Source organism: Calidris pugnax, unplaced genomic scaffold (genome assembly GCF_001431845.1).
Source record: "Calidris pugnax isolate Ruff unplaced genomic scaffold, ASM143184v1 scaffold156, whole genome shotgun sequence".
In the NCBI taxonomy this organism is placed as follows: domain Eukaryota; kingdom Metazoa; phylum Chordata; class Aves; order Charadriiformes; family Scolopacidae; genus Calidris; species Calidris pugnax.
Genome location: NW_015090889.1, coordinates 2,699,424 through 2,724,728, shown reverse-complemented (window position 1 = coordinate 2,724,728; position 25,305 = coordinate 2,699,424). Strand labels below are relative to the sequence as shown.

Sequence of the window (25,305 nt, the reverse complement as noted above, 5' to 3'; positions counted from 1 at the left end):
TTGACACTTATAAGGCTACAGTAAGTACTTCTTAATTCACAGGGGCTTATTTTCTTCCATATGAACAATTAGCAAGGACAATAGTTGCTTCCTATGCTGCATGGATTATTATTTTTGTACTCCCAGTACAAAAAAGAGAAGTTACTTTCTTCCTCTGCGTTTCTCACTTCAAGGTCGAAGAGAGTAAATTTTTTTATGGTCGGAGTGCTATGCTCTGGGTGACCTATTCTTTTGAAGACATCATATCCAGAAAGATACCTGGCACTTCTAAGTGTTCAGCATGCAAACTTTTGATTAACTACAGTAATTATAAAGGTGGCTATACATAAAATCCTTATGAACAACTGAAATATCAAAATTCAGTCATTACTTCTGCCTTTAATAGCAAATCTTGGAGAAGCAATGAAAAGTCTTTCACTGCTATAGGTCCAGTCCCGTAGGAACTGACAGCCCGAAATATCTGGGTTAAAACTGTCTATTAATTCCTTCAGTTGAAAGATATTTAATGCACAAGCTATATATCGCCTTGCTCATTGTAAACCTCATGGCATGAAGTACATGAATGTAGTGTGAAACTTCAGGAACTTCAATAAAAGACCAATTGCTACCAGCTACTATTCAGAAAGAATTATTATAGGAAAGAGCGTTTGGCCTTCAGTTTATCACATTTCTCTTCGATACTATCTTGGTTCCAGCGGGGACAGGGTTAATTCTCCCCGGGCTCTGGCAAGGACACAGGTATCCCTTCCCATGTGAGCCGTGCCCAGTCTATAGCCGGGGAGGTGGCCTCGCTTCTTGGGAGGGGGTGTCCTGTCCCAGGTCTGGGTCTGGCAGGCGAGCGGTGGTATGGTAATCGTGTTTGTACATTCCTCTATCAGTGTTACTGTTGTTTTCTTGGTCCCTTTGCTGTTCTGTTAAACTGCCTTTGTCTCGACACACAAGTTTTGCCCTTTTTCTCCTCACTGTGGTGGGAACGTTGGGAGAGTGGCTGCATAGTTCTTTGTTGCCATCTGAGGCCAAACCACGACAGTCCTTTTTGGCACCCAACGTGGGGGTTGAGATAATGACAGATCTGACCAGAGAGTGCTAAAAGGAATTTTTTATATGCATTTATTATATTAGTTAAATATTTGCTGGTCACCATGTTGCTTCGTTTGTTCTCCCAGCTGTGCTACATAATTTCTTATATGCTCTATGTACTCCTCATGATGATGCTTATCACCTCCGGGAGAGGGATCAGGATCATAATTTTGCTGTCCTGTGTGATATCAATTTATGATATGATAACATCACTGTTCAAGCAGTTATGTTGGGGTGTTTATGTGGCATTGCTGTCCTTCCCATACCTTGGGCACCATCTCTTATAATTTATTAATAATCACACTCAATCTATGGGGTAGAGATTGGGGAAATACTTTCCCCAGCTCTTTTGCCTACCTTTTCTCCTTTGGGCCAGGTACAACAGCTTTAAAGAATTTTGAATACTCTTGGGACATGCAAAACAATCTGGTCCTACTGCTAGGTCTCCTGAATGTGTTTCAGTTCTTGTTTAAGGTTAAGCAACTATTTAAGACTAGCACGCAGAGATCTGTCCCGAGGCTGGATAGTCATGGGTGGCATGGCTTCTGGCAGAATACGGGCAGGTATCTAGAGAGCTTCTTACCTCCAATGGTCTGAGACTTCACCCTTGAACAATTACAGGACCCTGAAAAGGGCTAGAATATTTGGAAGGAAAATGCTGTTGCTATTCCAGAGAGACACAACTCACTGCACTGTGCTGGGTCCTGGCCAGTATCTACCAAACACTGTGCAATATTATGCAGCACCCTCAGGGGATACATAGGGAAACCAGATAGACAGACACTGCAGCTACTCCAGCCCCAGTGGCAGGCACTGCAGCTGAACCAGGAAACTAACCCATGCCCGTTATCAGTTGCCCCTATACAGAAGAAGAAATACACCAAGAAATCAGTTCACTTAGTGAGGGATGATGATGAACCAGGGCCATCATGAGAACAGGAGAAAGAGGCAGAATTCCTGAGGGAGCTGCTGGATATGCGAACAGATTTCAGCTGACTTCCAGGTGAGCACGTTGTCACCTATCTGCTCCGATGCTGGGAAAGTGCCAGCCAAACACTGTGCAATATTATGCAGCACCCTCAGGGGATACATAGGGAAACCAGATAGACAGACACTGCAGCTACTCCAGCCCCAGTGGCAGGCACTGCAGCTGAACCAGGAAACTAACCCATGCCCGTTATCAGTTGCCCCTATACAGAAGAAGAAATACACCAAGAAATCAGTTCACTTAGTGAGGGATGATGATGAACCAGGGCCATCATGAGAACAGGAGAAAGAGGCAGAATTCCTGAGGGAGCTGCTGGATATGCGAACAGATTTCAGCTGACTTCCAGGTGAGCACGTTGTCACCTATCTGCTCCGATGCTGGGAAAGTGCCAGTAGCCTGGAATTAGAGGGTAGGGAAGTCGGGCAGCTGGGATCCCTGTCTAGGGAAGGGTACATTGACAAGGCTATTAGAGGTGACTCCTGTCAGGCATGAGGGGAAGGTACCCCTTCAGTGAAGATGCTGTATGTCATCTGAGCAAGTGGACCACTGCAGAGAAAGGCATCCAGTACATGAGAGACTTAGCCGTGCAGGAGATGATTTATTATGACCTGGAGAGTGCACAGTTACCCACAGATCCCGATGAGGCCCAGTGCACAAGGCCCACGTGGCAGAAGTTTGTACAGAGCACACCATCGTCATGTGCCAACTCATTGGCAGTGGTGGAATGGAAAGGTGAAGAGGGACCAATGCTGGAAGAGGTGGCTGCACGACTCCGGCAATATGAATAAAGTCTCTCTTCCCCTCCCCTCTCCTCTCAGCTGTGGAGAAACTGCCCCAAAAGGTCCAGCAAGACAAAAGAATATGTCCTACTCTCCAACTGTATGGGCCAGTATCTCAGCGATTAGGAGCAGGTGTTTCTCCATTCCAGAGACACAGTACAAAGGGTACACACCTCAAGGGACCCTGTAGTCTACCTGCATGACCACAGAGAGGACATGAGGAAGTGGGATGGATATAATTGTAAACTGGCTGTCCCTTCTAAGTAAAAAATAAAAAAATTCTGGTTCAAAACAACAAAAAAAAAACCCACAAAACAAAAACCCAACCCCCCAAAAAAGGCAGAAAGCAGAAATAACATAAAACCAGCAACTTGTACTTTGCTCTTACATTCTGCACTTTACAAAAGAATTGCCCTTAAATCCTTCTGTTCTTGAAGCCTCATAACACTGATATTATGCGTGGAATTCAACTTACCGCACCTAAGTATCAAAAGCATTTTGGACAACATGGTGTATCTACAACTCCTGCAATGATAGCGAGAACACAGAAGCAAACAGAGCCCCAGCCACACACTCCACGGTTCAGGACACCATGTTTAGGGAAGAGAATCCCACATGCTGTCTTCTGCTTCCAAGAACAGCCTTCTAGGAACTGTCTGAAGAGAAAGGTTGATCTGGCTTCAAGATATGACAAGTCAGAAACGTTTGTGTCCTTGTCGCTACTGTGTGCCCCTGTTTTGACAATTAAGATAAATACCTAGTGCCTGGAAGTCTGAATTCAGAACTGTCCTACCTGTTTACAGGGTACACAGGCAGAAGCCAGAGTTTAAGCTTGCCTACGTTTGAATCCATGTGTGGTAGCACTTGTAAAGCTCTTTCAGAAGAGGGTGGCAGAAAATATACAGAAAATATCAGCTTTCTAATTAAAGCAGCTACCCTTCATTGATCTTTTCTAAGAGGACAATAACTGTTCCCATGTTTATTGCTATACTGAGGCTTCCACTGGAAGAAAAATGGTGGGGAAGTCTGTACTGTAAGATGAATTTACCATGAAAACTTTTCATCTGACTCAGCTAATATCCACCTAGCACTTCACTCACATACTAGAAGAAGTGACTTAACAGATGCTTTAATTTTACTTTTTCTTTAGCAGACACGTGAATTCACTGAAATTTTAGGTGTATTTGAGATTAAGGCACCGCCAAATGGCTAGATGATTTTGGAGGTGACACATATAAAAATAAAGTCCTGCAGCGTACACTGAAAATTCCACACATAAAATGTTCAAAGCTATAAACACTTTCAAGATTTTTAATTGGTTATCGTTCACCTACTTTCTTTCTACAAGACCTACTTCTATTCCAGCTCTGCTGGGAGAAGTATCAGCTGTTGACCCTTTATAAGAAAAGAGAGAGCCAAGAGAGGTATTTTCCAAAGAACTGTCCCCAGTAAAAACCAAGGGAAAACTTGACTTAATGACAGAAGAGGAAAACTGCACTTAGCTTATATTCTTGGTAACTGCAAATCTTTGGCAAAACTGTCACAGAAATTAATTTGAAACTGTCAATAAAGCAGATGTTAAGCTCAACAAAATGAAAAAACCTGCCAAAAGCCAGTAAACCACAGAATACTGAAATCTTCAAAAACAACATTCACATTGCAGACTCTTCAGGAAGCAGAGGCAAGGGAGAACAAGGAGAGGGTGTTGCCCTCTATGTCAATGACCAGCTGGAGTGCATGGAGCGCTGCCTGGGGATAGATGAGGAGCCAACTGAGAGCCTTGGGTCAGGATCAAAGGGAGGGCAGGGACAGGTGATGTTACAGTGGACATCTGCTACAGGCCACCCAATCAGGAAGATCAAGCAGATGAGGCCCTCTATAGACAGATAGGAGCAGCCTCACGTACACAAGCCCTGGTCCTTGATGGGTGACTTTAACCACCCCAATAGCTGTTGGAGGGACAACACAGCAGGGCATAAACAATCCAGGAGATTCCCAGAATGCATGGATGGTAACTTCCTTCTCCACGGGACAGAGGAGAGGTGGGCAGAGGTGCTATGCTGGACCTTGTTCTCACCAACGAGGAGGGGCTGGAATGTGAGGAATGTGAAGCTCAAGGGCAGCCTTGGCTGCAGTGACCACAAAATGGTGGAGTTCAAGATCCTTAGGGCAGCGAGGATGATGCATGGAAAGCTTGCTACCCTGGACTTCAGAAGAGCAGACCTTGGCCTCTTCAGGGATCTGCTTGGTAGAGTACCATGTGATAAAGTCTCAGAGGGAAGAAGGGACCAAGAAAGCTGGTTAATATTCAAGGATCACCTCCTCCCAGCTCAGGAGCAATGCATCCCAACAAAGAGGAACTCAGGCAAAAAAGTCATGAGGCCTGCATGGGTAAATAAGTAGCTCTCAGACAAACACAGAAAGGAAGCTTACAAAGGGTGGAACCAAGGACCGACAGACTGGGAGCAATACAGAGATAAAAGGAAGACTGGGAAATATATGGGCCCTCTCTGCAAGGAAACAGGAGACCCAGACTGTCACGATATGGAGAAGCCTGAGGTGCTCAATAACTTTTATGCCTCAGTCTTCACTGGTAAGTGCTCTAGCTACATCACCCAAGTCACAGAAGGCAGAGGCAGGGACCAGGAGAATGACTGACTACCCGCCAGTGGGAGAGAAGATCAGGTTCCAGACCATCTTAGGAACCTAAAGGTGCACAAATCCATGGGACCCCATGAGGTACATCCACAGGTCCTGAGGGAACTGGCAGATGATGTTGCTAAGTCACTATCCAGCATGTTTGAGAAGCTGTGGCAGACTGGTGAAGTTGCCGCTGACTGGAAAAGGGGAGACACAATCCCCATTTTTATAAAGGAAGAAAAGGAAGACATGGGGAACTACAAGCTGGTCAGTCTCACCTCTGTGCCCAGCAAGATCATGGAGCAGATACTCCTGGAAACTCTGCTAAGGCTTATGGAAAATAGAGAGGTGACTCACAACAGCCAACATAGCTTCACTAAAGGTAAATTATGTCTGACAAATTTTTTGCCCTTCTGCAACTGGGATACAATGTTGGTGGATAAGGGAGAAGCAATTGACAACATCTACTTGGACCTGCACAAAGCATCTGACATTGTTCTGCACAACATTCTTGTCTTTGAACTGGAGAGACATGAATTTGATGGATGGACCACTTAGTGGATAAGGAATTGGCTGGATGGTTGCACTCAAAGAGTTATGGTCAGTGACTCGATGTCCAAGTGGAGACCAGTGAAGACTGGTGTTCCTTAAGGGTCATTATCAGGACCAGCACAGTATAACATCTTTGTTGGGATCGAGTGCACCCTCAGCAAGTTTGTCGACAGAACCAAGCTGTGTGGAGCGGTTGATACGCTGGAGAGAACGAATGCCATCCAGAGGGACATGGACAGGCTTGAGAGATGGGCCTGTGCAAACCTCATGAAGTTCAACAAGACCAAGTGCAAGGTCCTGCATGTGGCTCAAGGCAATCCCAAGCACAAATACAGGTTGGGCAGAGAGTGGCTGGAGAGCAACCCTGAGGAAAAGGACTTGGGGGGGCTGGTGAATGAGAAGCTCAACATGACGTGGCAACATGCACTCACAGCCCAGAAAGCCAACTGTATCCTGGGCTGCAACAAACGAAGTGCAGCCAGCAGGTCAAGGGACATGATTCTGCCCCTCTACTCTCTTCTCCTGAGACCCCACCTCAAGTACTGCATCCAACTCTGGAACCCCCACCATAAGAAGGACATGGAACTGTTGGAGCGAGTCCAGAGGAGGGCCACAAAGACGATCAGAGGGCTGGAGCACCTCTCCTATGAAGACGGGCTGAGAGAGTTGTTCGGCCTGGAGAAGATAAGGCTCTGGGGAGACACTACAGCAGCCTTCCAGTACCTAAAAAGGGCCTACAGGAGAGATGGGGAGGGACTCTTCATGGGGGAATGTAGCAATAGGACAAATAGTAACAGCCTTGAACTGAAAGAGGGGAGAATTAGATTAGGTATTAGGAAGAAATTCTTTACTGTGAGAGTGGTGAGACATTGGAACGGGTTCCTCAGAGAAGCTGTGGATGCCCCTTCCCTGGAAATGTTGAAGGCCAAGTTGGATGGGACTTTAAGCAACCTTGTTTAGTGGGAGGCATCCCTGCCCAGGGCAGAGGGATTGGATCTAGATGATCTTTAAGGTCCCTTCCAACCCAAACTGTTCTATGATTCTATGATATGACAGTTTAGATCAATAAAGTGCTCTATTTTATGCTTCCTACAATGTAGGTGAACTAGTGATTCAGGTTGAGGCATTTTTCCAAACATGTAATTTTCCATGTTCCAAAACAACTATAAGTTTAGAAATCCACCAAACATTAACACATTTCTTTGTTATGCTGACATAAAAATGGGAACGAATCAAAAACCCAAACATCTGAATCTTGATCACTCTATGTCCTACAAAAAGCTTAACAACACCATAAAATATTCAAGGAATTTCCTTATAATTAATTTAGAAATGAATACAACTAAAAAGACTCCAACGGCATGTTTTAAGGAAAAGCCACTTGTGTTTTTGAAACACTGAAAGATGTATCGAAAAAAGTTTTTGTTTGCTTAGCATGAAAAACCAAGTATGTATGTTCTGCTTCTATGCAATTTAGTAGATCAGAATGTTGTTCTTCGTTGTTCATCCTCAGTTTTCATTTTCTGTTTTATCACATATTAGAAAATGACTCACCAGGAATTTACTTTGGTTTTATTCTCTTTTTTATTACAAAGACTTCGGGGGACAGTCAGCAGATGTAGTGAACAGTGAACAGCTTAATAGTAATTACTGTGTCACTTGAAAGAATTTGAAAACAAAGCAGACATCAAAAGATGCAATCGGCCAAGTCAACAAAATTTGCTAGCATGCCGTACATTGAAATACTGGATAATATACAAAGAAGCCAGATCTTTTCTTGTTCCATACAAGGGAATCATATAGCTAGCAGTCTGATAAGATAAATATCACTAAACAGAGGAGTGTACAGTGGCTACTGCCTTTTATACAAGTCCCCATTAGAAAATATTTGTTTTAGCAAGAGTACATGAGAAAACAGCTACTTTCTGTCCTATTTTGTCCTTTTTTGATTCAAAAAATGCATTTTCTTATTATATTTTAAACCAAACAAACCAAAAAACCTTAGAATTGAATTTCATAAATTCTCTTCTAGCACTAAAGCCGTGTAAGCACTAAAGAAGCATACTTCTTTGGATATCACTTCACCCCAAAATAGCGTCTGGCCCCTCTAGAGTTCAGACACTGTGTATACAGCTGGACTTTTCAAAAATATTCACTTTCAACCTCCAATGATTTCCAGTGGCTTTCCACTCGCAAATACTGGAAAACATTTAAGAAAGACTCCCCAAAAATCAGATTAGAAACAAATGTAGCCATTCACTTACACTGACTTTCTGAACCATTATGAAGTAAGAGGCTTATTTTCAACTACCACTGCTCAGCCGTGGAAGTCTAGGCCACAAGTTGTCTTCTGAAACTACAGCTTCAAGAAAAAAAATACTGATGATGAAACATGAGACCAAAAAATATTGCAATTCCATGACTGCAATGGAAATGATAGTAAATCAGCACTGAGCTCTGCTGAAAGTTCCATAAGAAATTTTAGTATCTCTAGCATCGCATGAAGTACCCTAACTCAGAAGGTCCTGAACTGTATTAATTTAGACCTCCAAAAAACCCATAACAACCAAACCAACCCCCCCCCCTTTCTTATTATTAAGCTTTAATGTGTAACCAAATATCTGTTTTGTACAAGTCTAGAAAAGCCTTTTCCCATATATACCCAAGAGTGTGGTTTACTACATGCAGTGATGGTGCCTGACACTTCAAAATGAGAGCCAGCTTACTGCTATAGCCAAAACTTAATTTTTCTAGACAGTGGATTAAGGGCCAGGACGCTGTGCAGCTTGTACCACAGGGAAAGACAAATGAGGAAAAAAAGAAACATTCAGATCTAAAGAAAGGTAAAAGGGGGTCATAGCTAGGATGCAGAACAGGGAGGGACCCCTTCAGAACTAGTTTTCCTGCTTCTCTACAGCAGAAACACTGAAAACAGCAGCAGCATTGCTAGAAAGAGCCAGCTGTGACACTGCGCGAAAAGAACTATTTTCTGACCCTTGATCCTTTCTCCCTCAGTGGCAGGAGCAAGCTTGACTCTCCAGGGCTCTGGCACATGCAAAGTAGAAAACGGCTAACAACTATTTTGCTACCCAGAGCAATACATTGCCTTGAGAGCCTGCCATGCCTTGTGACAAGACAATCCTAATTTTAAGACAAATACTGGGGGCGAGTGTGGGGTTGGTGAGAATAAACCTCAACCACCAGTAAATTCAAATTATTAGTTTTCCTTTATTTAACAAGCACAACAGTAATACAATACTGTGCTTTTTCAAACAACTATATGTCATCTACACATGCTGAATTCCTATACTTTTTCAAAGGTAAAAAGAATTTTTGTCAGATATATTCTCTTATAATGTAATCTATAATTATCTATAATTATATATAAATATATATAGATTATATATAGATATTATATAATCTATAATAATAATCTATAGTGTAAAACAACTGCTTCAAATCCTTTCTCTCTCTCCAGTACTTACTAATTACAAATATTTTCCTTTTGATTAAGTTGCTGGTTAGTCTTCATGAACAGTCAGATGACTGTTATGACATGATCAAATCCAAAAAATGTTACATTGAACAGAAATCCTGTAACTAATCACCTGGTAGGGTGACCATGACTATTTCCAGATACTTCCTCTGCCTCTGTAAGCCTGTGACAGATTGCAGTTATTAACAGGTCAGTGAATAAATTAATTCCAGGGCACTGGAAATTATGTTCATGAAATGAAAAGTGGCCTTGCTGACATTGCATCACTATTTCTAGACAGTGTGCTTGAACACCAAATAAATCTCACAACTTGGATGAATGCCAAAAACTAGTGACCTAGTTTCATTAGGGTGGGAAAAGACTAGCGATTGGTCCTATGAGAGTAGATTACCAAAGCAACTTCACACAAAAAACATTCCATAGAATATTTTCTTTAAATCAGACATTTTGCAATCTAACAGGTCACTGAAAATCCTCTCTCCCCACAAAATGCCACAGTCTGAGATCCATTAAAGTTTAAAGTTAAAAAGCATTTACATTACTCACGCTGACATTTCTATAGAACATTCTGATTAACCAGAATAAATATTATCTTCTTTCCATCTCATTATGTTTTTCATCTCATTCATAATAATTTAACACTGTTTTATATCAAAACAGCTTTTGCATTTTCAGTGAAAAATGTAACACTTCAGGCGTCACAAAGAGTTTTTACTAATAAAAGTAAATCTATTTTTAAATATTCAGCACACAGTAATCTGCTCAGTAATCTTCTTTGATTAAAAATTCCTTGGCTTCTCTTCAAAAAACACACTAAGTATGGATGAGCTCAACAGCTGTTGACATAATTTTTAGGAACTTACATTGTTGTGTCTATACTAGCCCCCATTTATATGCTCCAGCTGGTACTCCAGAGCCCCACTCCCAATTCTTCGCCCCCAGTAACATCTATATTGAGTTGAAAACATATTGAAGAGGGGAATCATAATAACAATGCCCAGTACAAGATATTTCATCGTCTTCTTTTCATCTTTCCAAAGCCAGTTGCTTCCTGTAAATTGCTTTCCATTCACTAACCAAGTAAAGTGCAGAAGATAAACTGAAATACTGTTAGAAAACTATTCTTGCACAGCTAAAAATCCCACAGCATTCCTTTAATAGCCACACTTGAACATGTCATAAGTAAGGCAATGTATTAGTTTCTTCCAGCAATTCCTGCTTACACAAGTCCTTATTAACATATGCCAATGACTAAACTGCAACTCTTCTCTATGTGCTATACACAGTAAGGATCACTTGCACAATGACTTACATAAAAGGTGTAGAATTTAAAAGACAGAATCATACTGCTCAATTAAGCTTCTCAAAACTTTGTTTTTTCTATTTCCCTCCAGATTCCCTCTGGATTCATTACTACTGAAACAAATCCTAAAGGATGATCATAGGTTTTGCAGTCTTTACTGTAGCAAACACTGATGTCAATGGAAATTTTGACCAAATTATGACATAAAGACTTGTAACTAAGTTTTGGAAGAACATACCCATCATTTAAATTTCAAAAATGCTGTGGGAGTATCAGGGGGGAAAAAAATAGAACAAACCCCCCATTTTTTAATAGAATCAATAGGGAAGTCCTAGCATCTTATTTCTTTCTCCTCATTTATTACAAACTTCTTAAGTCCTCAGGTTTGCACCTTCAACTGTCTTGTTTCTCTGTCAGTAGCCTCCAGATCAGTGTGTGTTCCCTCTTGCACTTTCTGTCTCTACTTCTTTGCATGATGTCTTTGTACAGATACAAGGTTTCTTGAGGACTCTATCCCAAACATATTTGCAGACTGTGGCAGCATTATAGCTAGGTTCTGTCAAACTGTAGACTTAAAAAAAATAAAGGGTGGGGGGAGGAGGGAAGGGCGTAACAGAAGCTGAGTCACTTAAAACCTTTTAGAGTGGTTTATGAGTTGTTTGACTCCTACGCACAAATTTGCTCTTCTCACCTATGAGAACCTTGCAGGTCTTCTACACACACTTTTAATCTCAGCTTCTGAAGCTAAAAAATTCATTTGGTCATCACTTCTAAAGAACTATAGAAAACAGCCAAGTGATATGTAATATGATCAGCTACATATGCTACTGTCCAATGTCTCATCTTCATCATCTTCTATTAAATTGTGTCTATCACTATGCAGATTAACAAACTCCTTAATACTACACGGAATATTTTCATCGCCCTTTTAACACATCTTATTTCGGGACAAACCAAGAACTAACATAAGAAGTATATGTTTCCTGGGATATCAATGCACAGAGACAGGAGTGCTGCACAGCAATTGAGACTTTCAAAATTGCCTATACGATATGAACAAACTTCTTCACTCCTTTTATTTTCCTGTCTTCCACTGTCCTGATATGTTTTTCACGCACACATACTGACAGTTGGTAATGACACATTTCTACTTGATTGTGCCACTAAAAGATTTTTCCTTCACCACCTCAAGAAATCAGAAAATAAATTCTCAACCTAGATTGACTGGCTCATGCATTTACATCTTCATTTACTGCTGATTCTTTAACAATCTTCTGTACTAGACACTTACTTTCACCTGCTTATTTTCTCTGCCTTTGATAACAGTCCCTAAGGAGTTCTTTCTCCTTACCAGTTGTGTTACCATAGAGATAGGAAGAGTAGAGAGTAAGTTGTATTAGTTTGCCAAATAGAGCATAAGTGATGCTACAAGAAGGAAGGACACTATTGAGACAACGCTTAGAAAATGAGCTGAAGTAGCAATGAGTCTCCTCAATAGCAGAACATGAAAAGGTAATTAGACAAGAAGGTGGAGAACCTTAAAATTCAGAGCTGCTGACTATGGAAGAAGCTGAGCCTAGAACTTTGAAGCTCAGGACTTTTGTTTTAGCTCCGAGTCCACCAGAAGAGGTAAGACATGTCAACACCTCCTGAGTTTAATTTATCTAATACTAAATTCCAAAATCCAATTTGTTTTTAATTTAAAAAAACAACACTTCAGTAAGACAATTTTTAAAAGACAATTTTATGCAACTCTATTTTCCATATCCAGCAAATTTTTATTTTCCTCAAGCCCAGAAACATTGGTTATTATTATTTAGTCTTCCTTTTGTTTTTGCATAAGCTTAAAAAAAAGGAGTTGAAAGAAAATATTACAGGAACTTTACATTAAAGTGTGCAATTGAAAGTGTTTACAATGACTTTGAGTGGACATGAGGGCTTGAGATAGACATCTCAAGCTGGTTTCAGGACATGTTTGGGGATGAAAAGGGTGGTCTTTTACAAAGTCAAAAAAGGTGCTTTTATACAAAGTACATAAGGCTTCGTAAAACTTCCAAAATTAATTCCAAACTTTGAGCAAGGGGAAAATCATTTCATCAAAGGCATTCATAAACTCTGATGGATCTGTATAAGTGAATACAAAACTCATTTACCTGATTAGTTGCAAGTGTTTATACAGATAATTTTAAATTTTAACTGGCTTTGGAAAAATAAAAGGATTCTTTACATAGCAGCATTTTAGATCATTCTTTTCTCCATTTACTTTATTCTCTCCATGTCCTCTTCAGTTGAGTACCCTAAGTAAATATATCCTACTTTGCACCTATGCCATGAAACCTATTGGGAATTCCATTGATTTTGTTAACAGTCTGCCTAAACTGCAGTTTCTATTCAGTGTCATACTGATCTATATATGGTGAGAAAATATAACTGCAAAAGTAAAGTTTGGGTTTCCTTCCTTTTCAAAGCTTCACTCCTTGGTTACCAACGGCACAGAAATGGCCTGAAAAAGATACAAATGTGATAATACAACCATGCTCACTGAAATAGTACCCAAATAAGGCTTCAATCTGCATGATTTAAGGAGGATGGAAGAAACCAAACCATTTGCTACATTTTTTCATTTTTCTTTCATTCAAAAATGAGTAATCCATCAATCTTACAAAACAATTTTCAAACCAATAAAAGCAAATGTACTTATATACGTATAAGAATGAGGAAAACATTAGATAAACATTGCTTAGGTTCTAAGAATGAATTTTAATAAAACAATATTCAAAAATTGAATATTAATATAAAGAATAATGTTTTTATACACCCAAGACATGACAAAGGTCTGAAGAACATTCAATCATTGTTTGTTGTTAAGGTTTAATTTCTCCATAGGTCTACTAATCTCAGACCTTCTACACTTTGCTTTCCAAGACCAAGAAAATTCACTTTCTCTCCTCTTACACTTCCTCTAATATTCAACTCGGCTTCTGCGGCCTTCTTTCATCCTTGTTTTCTTTCCTCTTTCCTCTGCAGCATCACAGGACTAACTTTAACTAGATACAGTATGTAGGGGATGCAGTGCTGCTCCTTATACTGAAATTTCTAAAGTGCCTGTTAATTCTGATTTGTAAACAAGACATCTCCAAATTTAGGTCAGGAAGAAATACTCTACAATCTCTGCTACCAGAAACGACTAGAATGTCAGAAATGGTCGATTTCTTACATTGCACTTGACATTTCAAATAACTTTCTATACAATTGCAATCACTTGGAACAATGACGATACCCTTGGATACCTCCCTTTTCTGCAAGAATTATTAGTTGTGTTTATTTCAAAACCATTAACATGGTTTTGAAAAGTGTTCTATGGCTGGCATGCAAGGGGAAAAGCACAGATTGTTCTGTGGATCAGCCTGCAAAGGTAACCACTGTATGCTTCATGTAGGTATAGGGGACAGTTCTGATGACATGGAATTCTCCTATGATCTTCTCTTCTGCTGTACATTACCACTACTTGCAAAGTATGCTGTTTATATGGAGAATGCAAATAAAATTTGCAAAATACTAATTTTATGCATGGAGCTTTTGCAAAGCTAGTACTGCATGACATTTTGAAGTTTTGCCTCAACATCATCAGCATTACAACTGATCATAAAGCTAGGGAGATAATGAGTCATTTGATGAAAATCAGCTTATTTTTATTTAAGGAAAGGAAAATATAAGAAACACAATTCTCCCCAACTTACAGAAGCAGAAACAATTTACCTCCCTCTAGTAACATTCTATATATTGTGTTTAATTACTTTGAGAAATGAGTGGATGTTCAAACATCTGTTTTCTACACTACTAGTAATTTTTTACTTCAGGCCATTTATTTAACACAACGCATAAAATAAACATTATAAAGTATTTAAATGCAAATAAAGCTATCTAGGCTTCAGATAATTGAAGAAAAAGTAGATAAATGTTCTTACAGTAACTAATTTAAGGTTTTTACCGTATCAAATCATATTAGGATTGTAAATGCTCATGTTAGACCTCAGTAAAAAAAATATAAATTAATAGTTTTTCTTAATCGTAAGGGAAGGAGAAGAAGAAAATGCATCTTCTTGGTTGCTTCACAGTAAATAAATTTTTAATAACAATACTGATGAAATGCTGAAGATTTTGATTCAGGAGCTTATTTGAAAGTATATTCTACCAGTATTTAATCTGGAAATTTTACAATATTAAAAATCTGACAAAAGGTTGGGCTAAGGCACAGGAAAAGTAGGAGAACTCACAAAAGAGTTTATGAATTAACTGAAAAAAGAGAAAACAGCTCAAATCTAACTATTTTGCTTTGGGCTTCTCTCCCAGTCAGTGAGATAGGTTCACAGGACTAAGAGTTGAATTTTGAAAAGGTAAGAGGACTCATTTAGTCTCATGTAATTAGAAAAAATCTTGTCCATTAAGTCTCAGTTAAGGAGACTTTATATAAAAAGGAGAAGACAGGAGTAGGGGAGTGAGGGTAGGAATAAAGATCAAATGGAGAGGTATAGGATTACTCACGTAAAATGCATGAAGTTACACAAAATAAGCAGTCTTTTCTCTCTACGTATCTCTATAATACTGTACTACCAAGTAGCACCTATATACAGAAAATTTACACTAAATGTGCAGAAGTCCTACTTCAGACACTACCACAAACGGTGACAATTTAATTTTTTCAGCATTTGTCAAATGAAAATATTCCTATTACTGTTGAAACGAAAGTACAGAAATCTAAGGAATATGCCAAGGTGTGCCAGATTTCAACTTGAAATGTCTGATTTAAATTTTAACCTTTACACTTGGCTGAATTGTACAACTACTGCAGTTAGCAAGATCACATTCTGTACGAGTTATTCACATCTGGAAATTCCCTTGACATCTTTCCCATCCCAAATAGAATATTTTTTTCAGCTTTAAAATAAGTCTTGTAACAGAGACGTTCAAGTTGATATTAAAAACGAACTATGAATCATAGAATCATAGAATTGTCTAGGTTGGAAGGGACCTTGAAGATCATCTAGTCCAACCATCAACCTAACTCTGATGATGCAAAGAAAAAAAAAAAAAAATCTACCCAAAACCCCCCATGTTACAAATCTATGCCTCTAAGCACTATATCAATCCATCTTTCAAATACCTCCAGGGAAAGTGCCTCAATCACTTCCCTGGCAGCCCATTCCAACGCTTAACCACCCTTTCAGTGTAAAAATTTTTCCTAATATCCAATCTGAACCTCCCCTGGGGCAACTCAAGGCCATTTCCTCTTGTCCTATCGCCTGTGACTTGGGAGAAGAGACCAACCCTCACCTCTCTACACCCTCCTTTCAGACCTCCTTATCGGTCTCCCCTCAGCCTCCTTTTCCCCAGGCTAAACAATCCCAGCTCCCTCAGCCTCTCCTCATAGCACCTACTCTCCAGATCCCTCACCAGCTTCATTGCCCTTCTCTGGACCTGCTCCAGCACCTCAATGTCTTTTTCGTGGTAATGTCTTCAATGTATCCAAAACTGGACATAGTACTCGAGGTGGGGCCTCACCAGTGCCCAGTACAGGGGCATGATGACCTCCCAAGTCCTACTGTTCCTGATACAGGCCAGGATGCTGTTGGCCTTCTTGGCCACCTGGGCACACTGCTGGCTCATGTTCAGCCTGCTGTCGACCAACACCCCCAGGTCCTTTTCTGCCAGGCAGCTCCAGCCACTCTGCCCCCAGCCTGTAGCGCTGCCTGGGGTTGTTGTGACCCAAGTGCAGGACCCGGCACTTGGCCTTGTTGAAACTCATCCTGTTGGTCTCGGCCCATCGATCCAGCCTGTCCAGATCCCTCTGCAGAGCCTCTCTACCCTCCAGCAGATCAACACTGCCACCCAGCTTGGTGTCGTCTGCGAACTTACTGAGGGTGCACTCGATCCCCTCATCCAGATCATTGATAAAGATGTTAAACAAAACCGGCCCCAATACTGAGCCCTGTGGGACACCACTCGTGACCGGCCGCCAAATGGATTTAACTCCATTCACCACCACTCTCTGGGCCCGGCCCTCCAGCCAGTTTTTTACCAGCAAAGAGTATTCCCATCTAAGCCATGAGCAGCCAGTTTCTCCAGGAGGATACTGTGGGAGACGGTATCAAAGGCCTTGCTAAAGTCCCGGTAAACAACATCTACAGCCTTTCCTTCATCCACCAGGCAGGTCACCTTGTCATAGAAGGAGATCAGGTTTGTCAAGCAGGACCTGCCTCTCATGAACCCATGTTGGCTGGGCCTGATACTTTATGAGAAAAGGAAAATACACAATGATTACATAAATTCAGTTTTCAATCTTACAATCCTTTCTTCCTATGCAGAGTGTGCTCCTCTGTCATCTTTTATAATCTTATAATCTACAAGTACTATAACTTCCCCAAATGCATTTTAAAGTTTAGAAAACAGCCAATACAATACTGTCACCAAAATGAGAAAAAGGAGAACACAGAAATGCTGCCATTAAATCTCTCCCTTGCTATATATTTTAAAGACAAAAAACAGTCCAGCTTGCTACATAACAAAGCTTCAGTTTCACCCTTGGAAAAAAGGATTCAAAGTAGCTTTAAGATGCACAAAGAAGATAGCTTATTTGCAAAGACTTTTAAAGAGATTGAACAGAGTTTTTTTTGGTTTTTAAGACTTCTTGATAAAATATGCATTTAAACTGGTGCTGTCGAGGAAAGCATGATCCTAGGAATTATGTGTTGGGTTTTTATGTTACCTTTAAACAGTGGAAGACAGCTCTGTAATAAAGTAGTGGGGGTTTTGGGAGGAGCAGGGAAGAACAAAGACAAATTTCATTTTGATGAGCTGAATGAAGCCTTGCTAATTAAAATGTCTTAAACAAACAAAAAGGAGTGACAGCTGTAAGCATGCAGGCCAGTAGCCACAGTTTTAATCTAGCCAGGTCAGATTATCTACTGACACAAGCATATTAATTTCAATCAAGTTCCACTTTTTTACTTTGTCTTTTTTTGAGGAAACATAATTGTATATATGTAACAATACCTCAGCTTTACAGATGAAACTTCCATGGAAAAAAATTGCATAAAGAAAACCCAAGTTATTTTTATATATACACCTATCTTTCCTAATTCTTATTATCACAGAATATCCAACCAATCATATCTTATTCTAGTAACAGACTAAGAAAGTCTATGTACGTTGTTTACAAGAATTTTTATTTTCTCATAAAAGATCTATTACTGAGTGGTATATAAGTAAGATACTAACAAAAAAACAGATCTGCCAGCAAGGCATCATCTATCAATTGCAGGTCCAGTATGATATCCACTGTAAGTCTAAAGATAAACAGCAGAAATAAACAATGGCTGTAGATAGCTCTAAAATACTACAAAGCACAAAACCAAAGGACTTCAGATACAAATGCTCCAAAACACAATTTTTAGCTAAGGAGAAACTCGTCACTGCGAAACACTTCCCTTGCAAGCTGAAAAACAGCAGAAATCACATTCACTTAATGAAAGAGGTTTGCTTTCTTTTTCCTTCAGTCTGGGAAATAACAACAAAGAAAAGGAACATGACTTTTGTGTAAAAAACACTCTTCCTACATTGAGTTCTGTACAGACTACACAGTGTTACACAAAACATAAGCTTTTTTACTCAGAGATCCACAAAATGAACTCCTTTTAGCAATGAACAGCCTTGAGAAAGGCTCCTGGCTGATAACAAGCATCTCCTTGAAGCACAGAGTTAAAAAAGTCTGGTTTCCCATGAAATGCTGTCTCATATGAACTCACTGCTGTCCAGAGAGAGGAGTATTCTGCCTGATACATTTTCCACAGCTAGGACACCCACAACACCTCCCTCCTGTGCCCATTCTTTCACGCCCAGTAATAGGTTAGTTTGTGCTGAAACTTTTCGTCTGAGGACAATAAATTTTCCCTTCATCTCACCGCCTACTTCTAAATAAAATTATAGGGACCATCTTTTTTCGCAAACAATGTCCTGTAATTCAATGCAGTCAAATTAGACGACAACTGGCCAACAGACTCCAAGTTCATAGGGAAGAAAAGTGAGGAAGAGAGGGGATGAACAGACAAATAGACAACCTGGTATCTATGTCTGCTGTGGTGACATAAGACTGGTTGTGCAATTAATAGTGATTGGCACACTTTTTTAGAAAACAAAAATCATTCATATTCATTCTCAGGTAACTTCCCCAGCATCCCCCAAGCTATCTCCTCTCTGTTACACCCTTCCTCTAGTTCTCTGAATCTTGACTTCCTTGCTAGAAGTGGGATGTACTGACAAGGAAAAATGGAAAGATTTTCTACTTTCCCTAGCTTACAGTCTGGCACCTCAGGGTTTTTTCATAGCGGAGAGAATTGCATTTAAATTTCCAAAGGCTGAAAAAATCAATCTTTCTCCCTCTCAACCTGAGCAGCAGGTTGTGCACAAAGCTGTTGTATAGAAGGAAGCACTGTTGTCACCCCACTTGGTCGTGCTCTACTGTCTGCATGGATGAATTTTCTGAGGGAGATTCACCTGCTACCACAGATAAGGCATTCTCTACAAATACGTACTTGGTTGAGACTCTCAGCAGATGTGGAAGAAACTATTCATTTTGGCATATTAATGGGGATTCAACTAGCTGCTGCTCAACCTTATCCTAGAGAACGTTGCAGTCCTTGTTTGCATATTCAAAAGCAAAATTTCTCACAGACAGGAAACGCATGTTAAAACTGGCTGGTCACTGACTGCATGTTTTGATGACCCCATTTCAAAATAGGATGGAATAAGACATAACATTCAGGCTGATCTGCCCTGAACCGATATTTTAATACTATTAAATTCTAGTAACCTTCTTCTAACATAGCTTTTTGAGTGTAACTACCTGGGGTTTTATAAACAGCAAAAAGAAAATACAGCCTCCAAACCCCACAGTAATTATCACCCAAGGTAGGATCTTTACATCTATCACACACTCATGGCAGTTGATGGAGCGGAATAAAAATGGTAGTAGCTTGCCATGCTGTAGGGACCTACTTCGTAGAAGCAACACATTTTGTCAGTGTGTTTCAGATGTACTAGATGGCAGCAAAAACCTATTGAGGCCTCTTAATGGCTACAGCTCTTTTCAGCTCCACTGCCCAGTCCTGCTTTGGCTCAGAACAACTTGAGCTAAACAGTGGGAAAATATTCCATTATCCCATGAAGCCTGTGGTTCAAGTGGGCTTCTCTACCTAAACGACAGGAGCAAAATTCCCTCACTCATTCTTTACTCTCTGATGACACAAGGCATGATCAGTTACTATTTGGGTGACAGGAGCCAAAAAGAGCTGAAACAGTGTCATTGCTCAACAGGATTGGTGCAAGTACAGGCCGATCAGACAAAAGTTGTGATGAACTCAAATACATTCAGCAAAAATAATTCTCAGAAAGGCTGACAGGAATAGGGAAAAAATTCATCACTGAATATGCCCCCAAACATTTAAATTTTAAAAGGCATTGTAACATAGTGAAATCTGCCATATTTTCAAGAAGCTGAAGACATATGCTCAAATAATTATTTTAGGATGAGAGAAATAAAAAAAAAATTTTCAAACCTCAGTCTTTGAATAGCAATAAAACATTCTGAATGAAACTCATAATGAGTCAGTCACCTAACATTTTAAGGTGAAAGCATTAGAAGTTAGAAATATCTATAATTAACTGAAGAAACATAAGACAACCTAAGCAAGCTGAATACTGAGAATATATAGAGAATTTGACCTGAATGTATTGAACTGGAGAGCATTTCTCCAAAAGTTTCCTATAGAATTCCTTAGGAGAGGGTACAATGGGAGGAGAACAGGGAAAAAATTGCCAACAAAGATAAACACCACCATTTTCAGTCTTTTTCTTCACTAGGACTTATTGTCCAGGCACATTATTTCATGACAACACCACCAGAAGGAAATGTATCCTTAAAATCATCTACATTATTATCTTTATGCACTGCTAAAAAGAAACTGGTCATCATAACTCAGTTTTCTTTATGTAAAATGTAGCTCTGACCACAGAGAAAAAGAGAGAGGGAGAGAGTATTGGCTGAAACCAGAACTCAACAATAACCACAATAATAGAGCATTTGAAATTGCACACTAATTGTAGATTAGTGATGGGATAGGATAGTTTCTTACACAAAGTTCATACCAGTTCATATTGCTCTCTACGTGAGCTGCAATGGTATCAATTAAAATTGGATACAGTGCTTCCAACATAAGTTTCACCCAACAGAAAGAAAACAGGGGCAAAGAAAGGGCATTAATTTCCCCAGAACTTCCAGAAATGAAGGCCAAAGCTAGGTGGGGGGAGTCACAGGGATGCACTTGTTTTCAAGTTATTGCCCTTTCCCCAGAAAGACAGATATCTTAATTCCAATGACAATGATTAATCCATAAAATAAAAACAAAAGGTTTCATAACAAAAAGAGCTCCTCAAACATTATTCATTATGTAACTTTCATTCACCTCCAATTCAGGAAAAGCGAGTTCACTGGCCTTCCAAACAGAAAAGAGGTTTATGACTCCAAAACTCCCCAAAAATGTTGCTAAGACAAAAGATCTATTCACAGCTCTGTTTTCAGTTTTTAAACTCTTTACAACCAATTTACAAGCAGCATTAAAACAGAATTCAAATCCTAAAGTACCAGATTTTATGTAAGAGTGGATCATTATTTAAGTTACCATTTTTGTAAACTTATAGGTAACTTGATCTTTTTTCCTAGTCTGATCCTTAATAAATTTATTCATCTTTCAGATCAAGACACCAAATGTCATTTTCAGAATAACTCAATACTGACTTAGTTAATGAAGACTTTGATTAAAAGTACAATATACAAGTGCCACTCCCTAAAAATGAGAAATACACTTTTTAATTAATTTTTAGTAAGTAATATGGGTCATAATCTTTAAAACAAGATCCTTGATAGAAATATAAAAATAAGCAGGAATTCATAAACAACAATCCAAAATCAAATATCAAGAGCATGTGTCACTTAGTTATCTGTGATAAGAAAAGCAAAACATTCATACCTGCACCTGGAATGATTGCCAACTTTGTTTCAACTAGGCCCATTTTAGCAGAAGAGGCTAAAACACAGAATATAAATGAGTTCTTACTATAAACTATAGGAAAAAACTTCGCAAAATATGAAATAATGACCTACAAGGTTGTTCCTTTATTACATTTCCTTCATCAAGAATATGACTTAGAAAAAAAAAATTACTTATTAATAGATTTAAATAGAATCAAATGATCTGCCATTAGTAAAAGATTCAACTACTCCTGTCAAGGAAAGTTCTGTACCTTACTAATTTTCACATAGCAAGTAAGCAATTACAGTGAGTACCAGAGACTTATTCCCAAAATTCAAAATACTATCCTAAAATGGGATAGAATTCTGTATCTGATTATTATGAATTCTCTAAGGGTAAAACAGGTTTATATACCCCATGTTACTGGCAACTGTTCAGGACCAAGTTTCCATTTACTTTCCAACAAATGGCTTTACAGTTCTGACAGCTGGATAGGTCACGGCTCCTCTTTCCAAGTGTTGTTGTCACTTTTATAACAGCTTAATTGCTTGTGTAATAGTACTCTTACTAACAATTTTGCTTTTTCCCTGCAACCTGTTTAGATAGAATTAAATCTCCATTTAGAACACTTCAAATACAGAAGAGGAGAATACGTTAATTACTAAATAAAATATCAAAACAACTACGTCAGCCTTTCAGCAATACTGATAAAATGAAGGTCATAGGAATAAAATACATGAAACAAACATGTTACATGTAACAAACAAATACATGTAACAAAAACAATCCAGGTATCAGTGGTAATTTGTCTGAAATTAAACATTAGCAAGTACTTAAACAGGTTTCTGTAAAACTCTTTAAAATATTTGGTTAGAAACAACATCAAGTACAAAAGGAGTTTTATAAGATTGTTGCCAAAACAAGGATTAGTGAAGCCATCTGCAAAACCAGCAATCTTACGTTCTATAAACAGAATTCACACCTACCTGCCACTCTTATATCACAGGCTAACGCAAGTTCTAGGCCGCCACCTAATGCAGTTCCATCTATTGCAGCAATAGTAGGTACAGGCAGATTAGCTGAAAAAGAAAGTATGAATTAACACAGCTTCATAAAGAACATCTCTGAAACACCATTTCGTTACATTTTGTTCAAACTACAGTCATGCTATAGGCAAAAAGTTTCACAAAACATAGTGGGTCTAAAAACTGATTGCTCAGCAACACTCAGCAACCTGACCCTCCCTCTAATTGCTATGTGGCTGAATAGATTTGCAAGCCTTTTTCTCTCACTTCTGCTTACTTTTGACAAAAATCTGAATAGCAAACTCCAAAAACATACATAGCAGAGCTAGGCAAACAATAGAGCATGAATATAGGTAAATACACCAACAGTCCCAGTTGAAATATAGATGTCTTATCATGTGATGCTAGCACAGCTGGAAGCTCTCTGTGTCTTAATACTCCCACCACAGACATGGTGTGGCCATCAGTATTGACCCTACTCCACTGTAAAGCAGCAGCTAACAGCTTAGTGGAATGTAGGAAAGTTTTCACCCTGATAAACAGTTGCACATGCTACCGGCACACATAACAGGCAGCAGGGCTCCAGAGAGGCCTATGTGACCATGGCATGGTTTGCATTTAATTTATCATCAGTGTTCTGACACAAGGAAGTCATTTAAACATTCAGCTTAAAGTACTGCTCCTCACCTCAACAAGTTTAAGATCACTTCTGTCTTCACGAGAAACTCAAAGTTTGACAAAAAACGTATTTTTTACTTGAGATATAAACTAACACATTACAGCTTTAATTATTTTTAACGTAACATTTACCACAAGCTATCAATAATTTGAAACTATACTCAAATAATATTTGAATGGTACATTTTTGCTACTAAAGTTTCAAAGATAGTCAAAAGCAATTCATTAGCTGAACACTTGGGTGTACAGCTTGTTGAAACATTAAACCTGCTCTTGACAGCAATATGTTGCTGCATACATTAAAAAAGTATTTTCTTTGTTTTAATGTTTCAGCTACTTGAATTCAATAACCAGTTCGTTCAGTCTTAGTTGAAAATTGAAAAAGAAAAAACCTGCTGCCAAAATATAAATGAAAATGAGGTGTGAAAAGGAGGTTCTCTCCTTTCAAAATACAGAAGGTTAATATGACTAAAAATGATTAATTTAATGAATTAATTACATATAATACTTCCTTTCTTTAGTGAATGAGTTCGTTCTAAATTTAGAAGTTGTGCTACCTAGCTTACCTTTTTTCTTTCTGACAGATACACTTCAGATAACTTTGCAATTTAAAACAAAATCACTTAATGTTAATGTATAGCAGCATGAATAAATCTGTATACAAACAGGTTGTTTCCCACTGGGTGACAAAACAAAATAACAACTTAAATGAAAGGCTATTTTTAGCCGCAAATCGACATCCGTTTAAGATTAACAAATAATTATAGGCCAATTGTCATTGAGAAAAGAACAAAAATTTACCAATGTTTTTCAAGATTAAAACATGTTTTAGTATCAAAGTCCCTTGGCTGCTGGTTTAGATCATGATTAAAAGTGATTATCTGAATCAACTCCAATGTCAAGAGACTACTGATTACCATCTGCATCATCAATGAGCACTTGCAGTCACGTAGAAGAGTCAAGGTATCCACTGCATTAGCCATCTACCACAGAAGGCATAGGAGAAATCTGTTACAAGTAAAATCTGTTCTCTCTCTATTTACTTTTTCTTAGATACATCGGAAGGCAAGAAAAGGATGCAACCCTCATTTCTAGCAGGGCCAGGTTACTGACCAAAACTCAACACCCCATCACCGTAACTACTTTGCCAAACAGTCTTGCAATCCAAATTCATGCCTGATACAGATAGCATTTCTCTAAAAGGAATCTGCCTTTGCCATAGGTAAATGAAAAATAATTTGCCTGAACAGGAAGGCATGATTGTTAATACTGTAGTTTCCAGCAGTTATTGCCTGCATGTATGTTCCACTTCTCAGAGACGAGCTAACAGTATCTGGAGCATTATTTACATAACACTTGGAGCGCTCACAGTACGGTGCGGAGCAGACAACACACTGGAGGGACGGGATGCCATCCAGAGGGACATGGACAGGCTTGAGAGATGGGCCTGTGCAAACCTCATGAAGTTCAACAAGACCAAGTGCAAGGTCCTGCATGTGGCTGAAGGCAATCCCAAGCACAAATACAGGTTGGGCAGAGAGTGGCTGGAGAGCAACCCTGAGGAAAAGGTCTTGAGGGGGCTGGTGAATGAGAAGCTCAACATGACGTGGCAACATGCACTCACAGCCCAGAAAGCCAACTGTATCCTGGGCTGCAACAAACGAAGTGCAGCCAGCA

The 25,305-nt window shown here is 39.2% G+C and overlaps 1 protein-coding gene across 1 annotated transcript in view; it reads right to left on the bottom strand.

Annotated features, from left to right (window-relative positions):
• Window positions 1–25,305, bottom strand: part of AUH (AU RNA binding protein/enoyl-CoA hydratase) — a 110,784-nt gene that overhangs the window by 43,356 nt on the left and 42,123 nt on the right. Inside the window, exons 5-6 of the mRNA XM_014947578.1 lie at window positions 22,912–23,004; window positions 21,923–21,979 (exon numbers count right to left, since the gene is read on the bottom strand). Of these exons, the coding sequence (XP_014803064.1) occupies window positions 21,923–21,979; window positions 22,912–23,004 (150 nt within the window). The remainder of the gene's footprint in view (window positions 1–21,922; window positions 21,980–22,911; window positions 23,005–25,305) is intronic.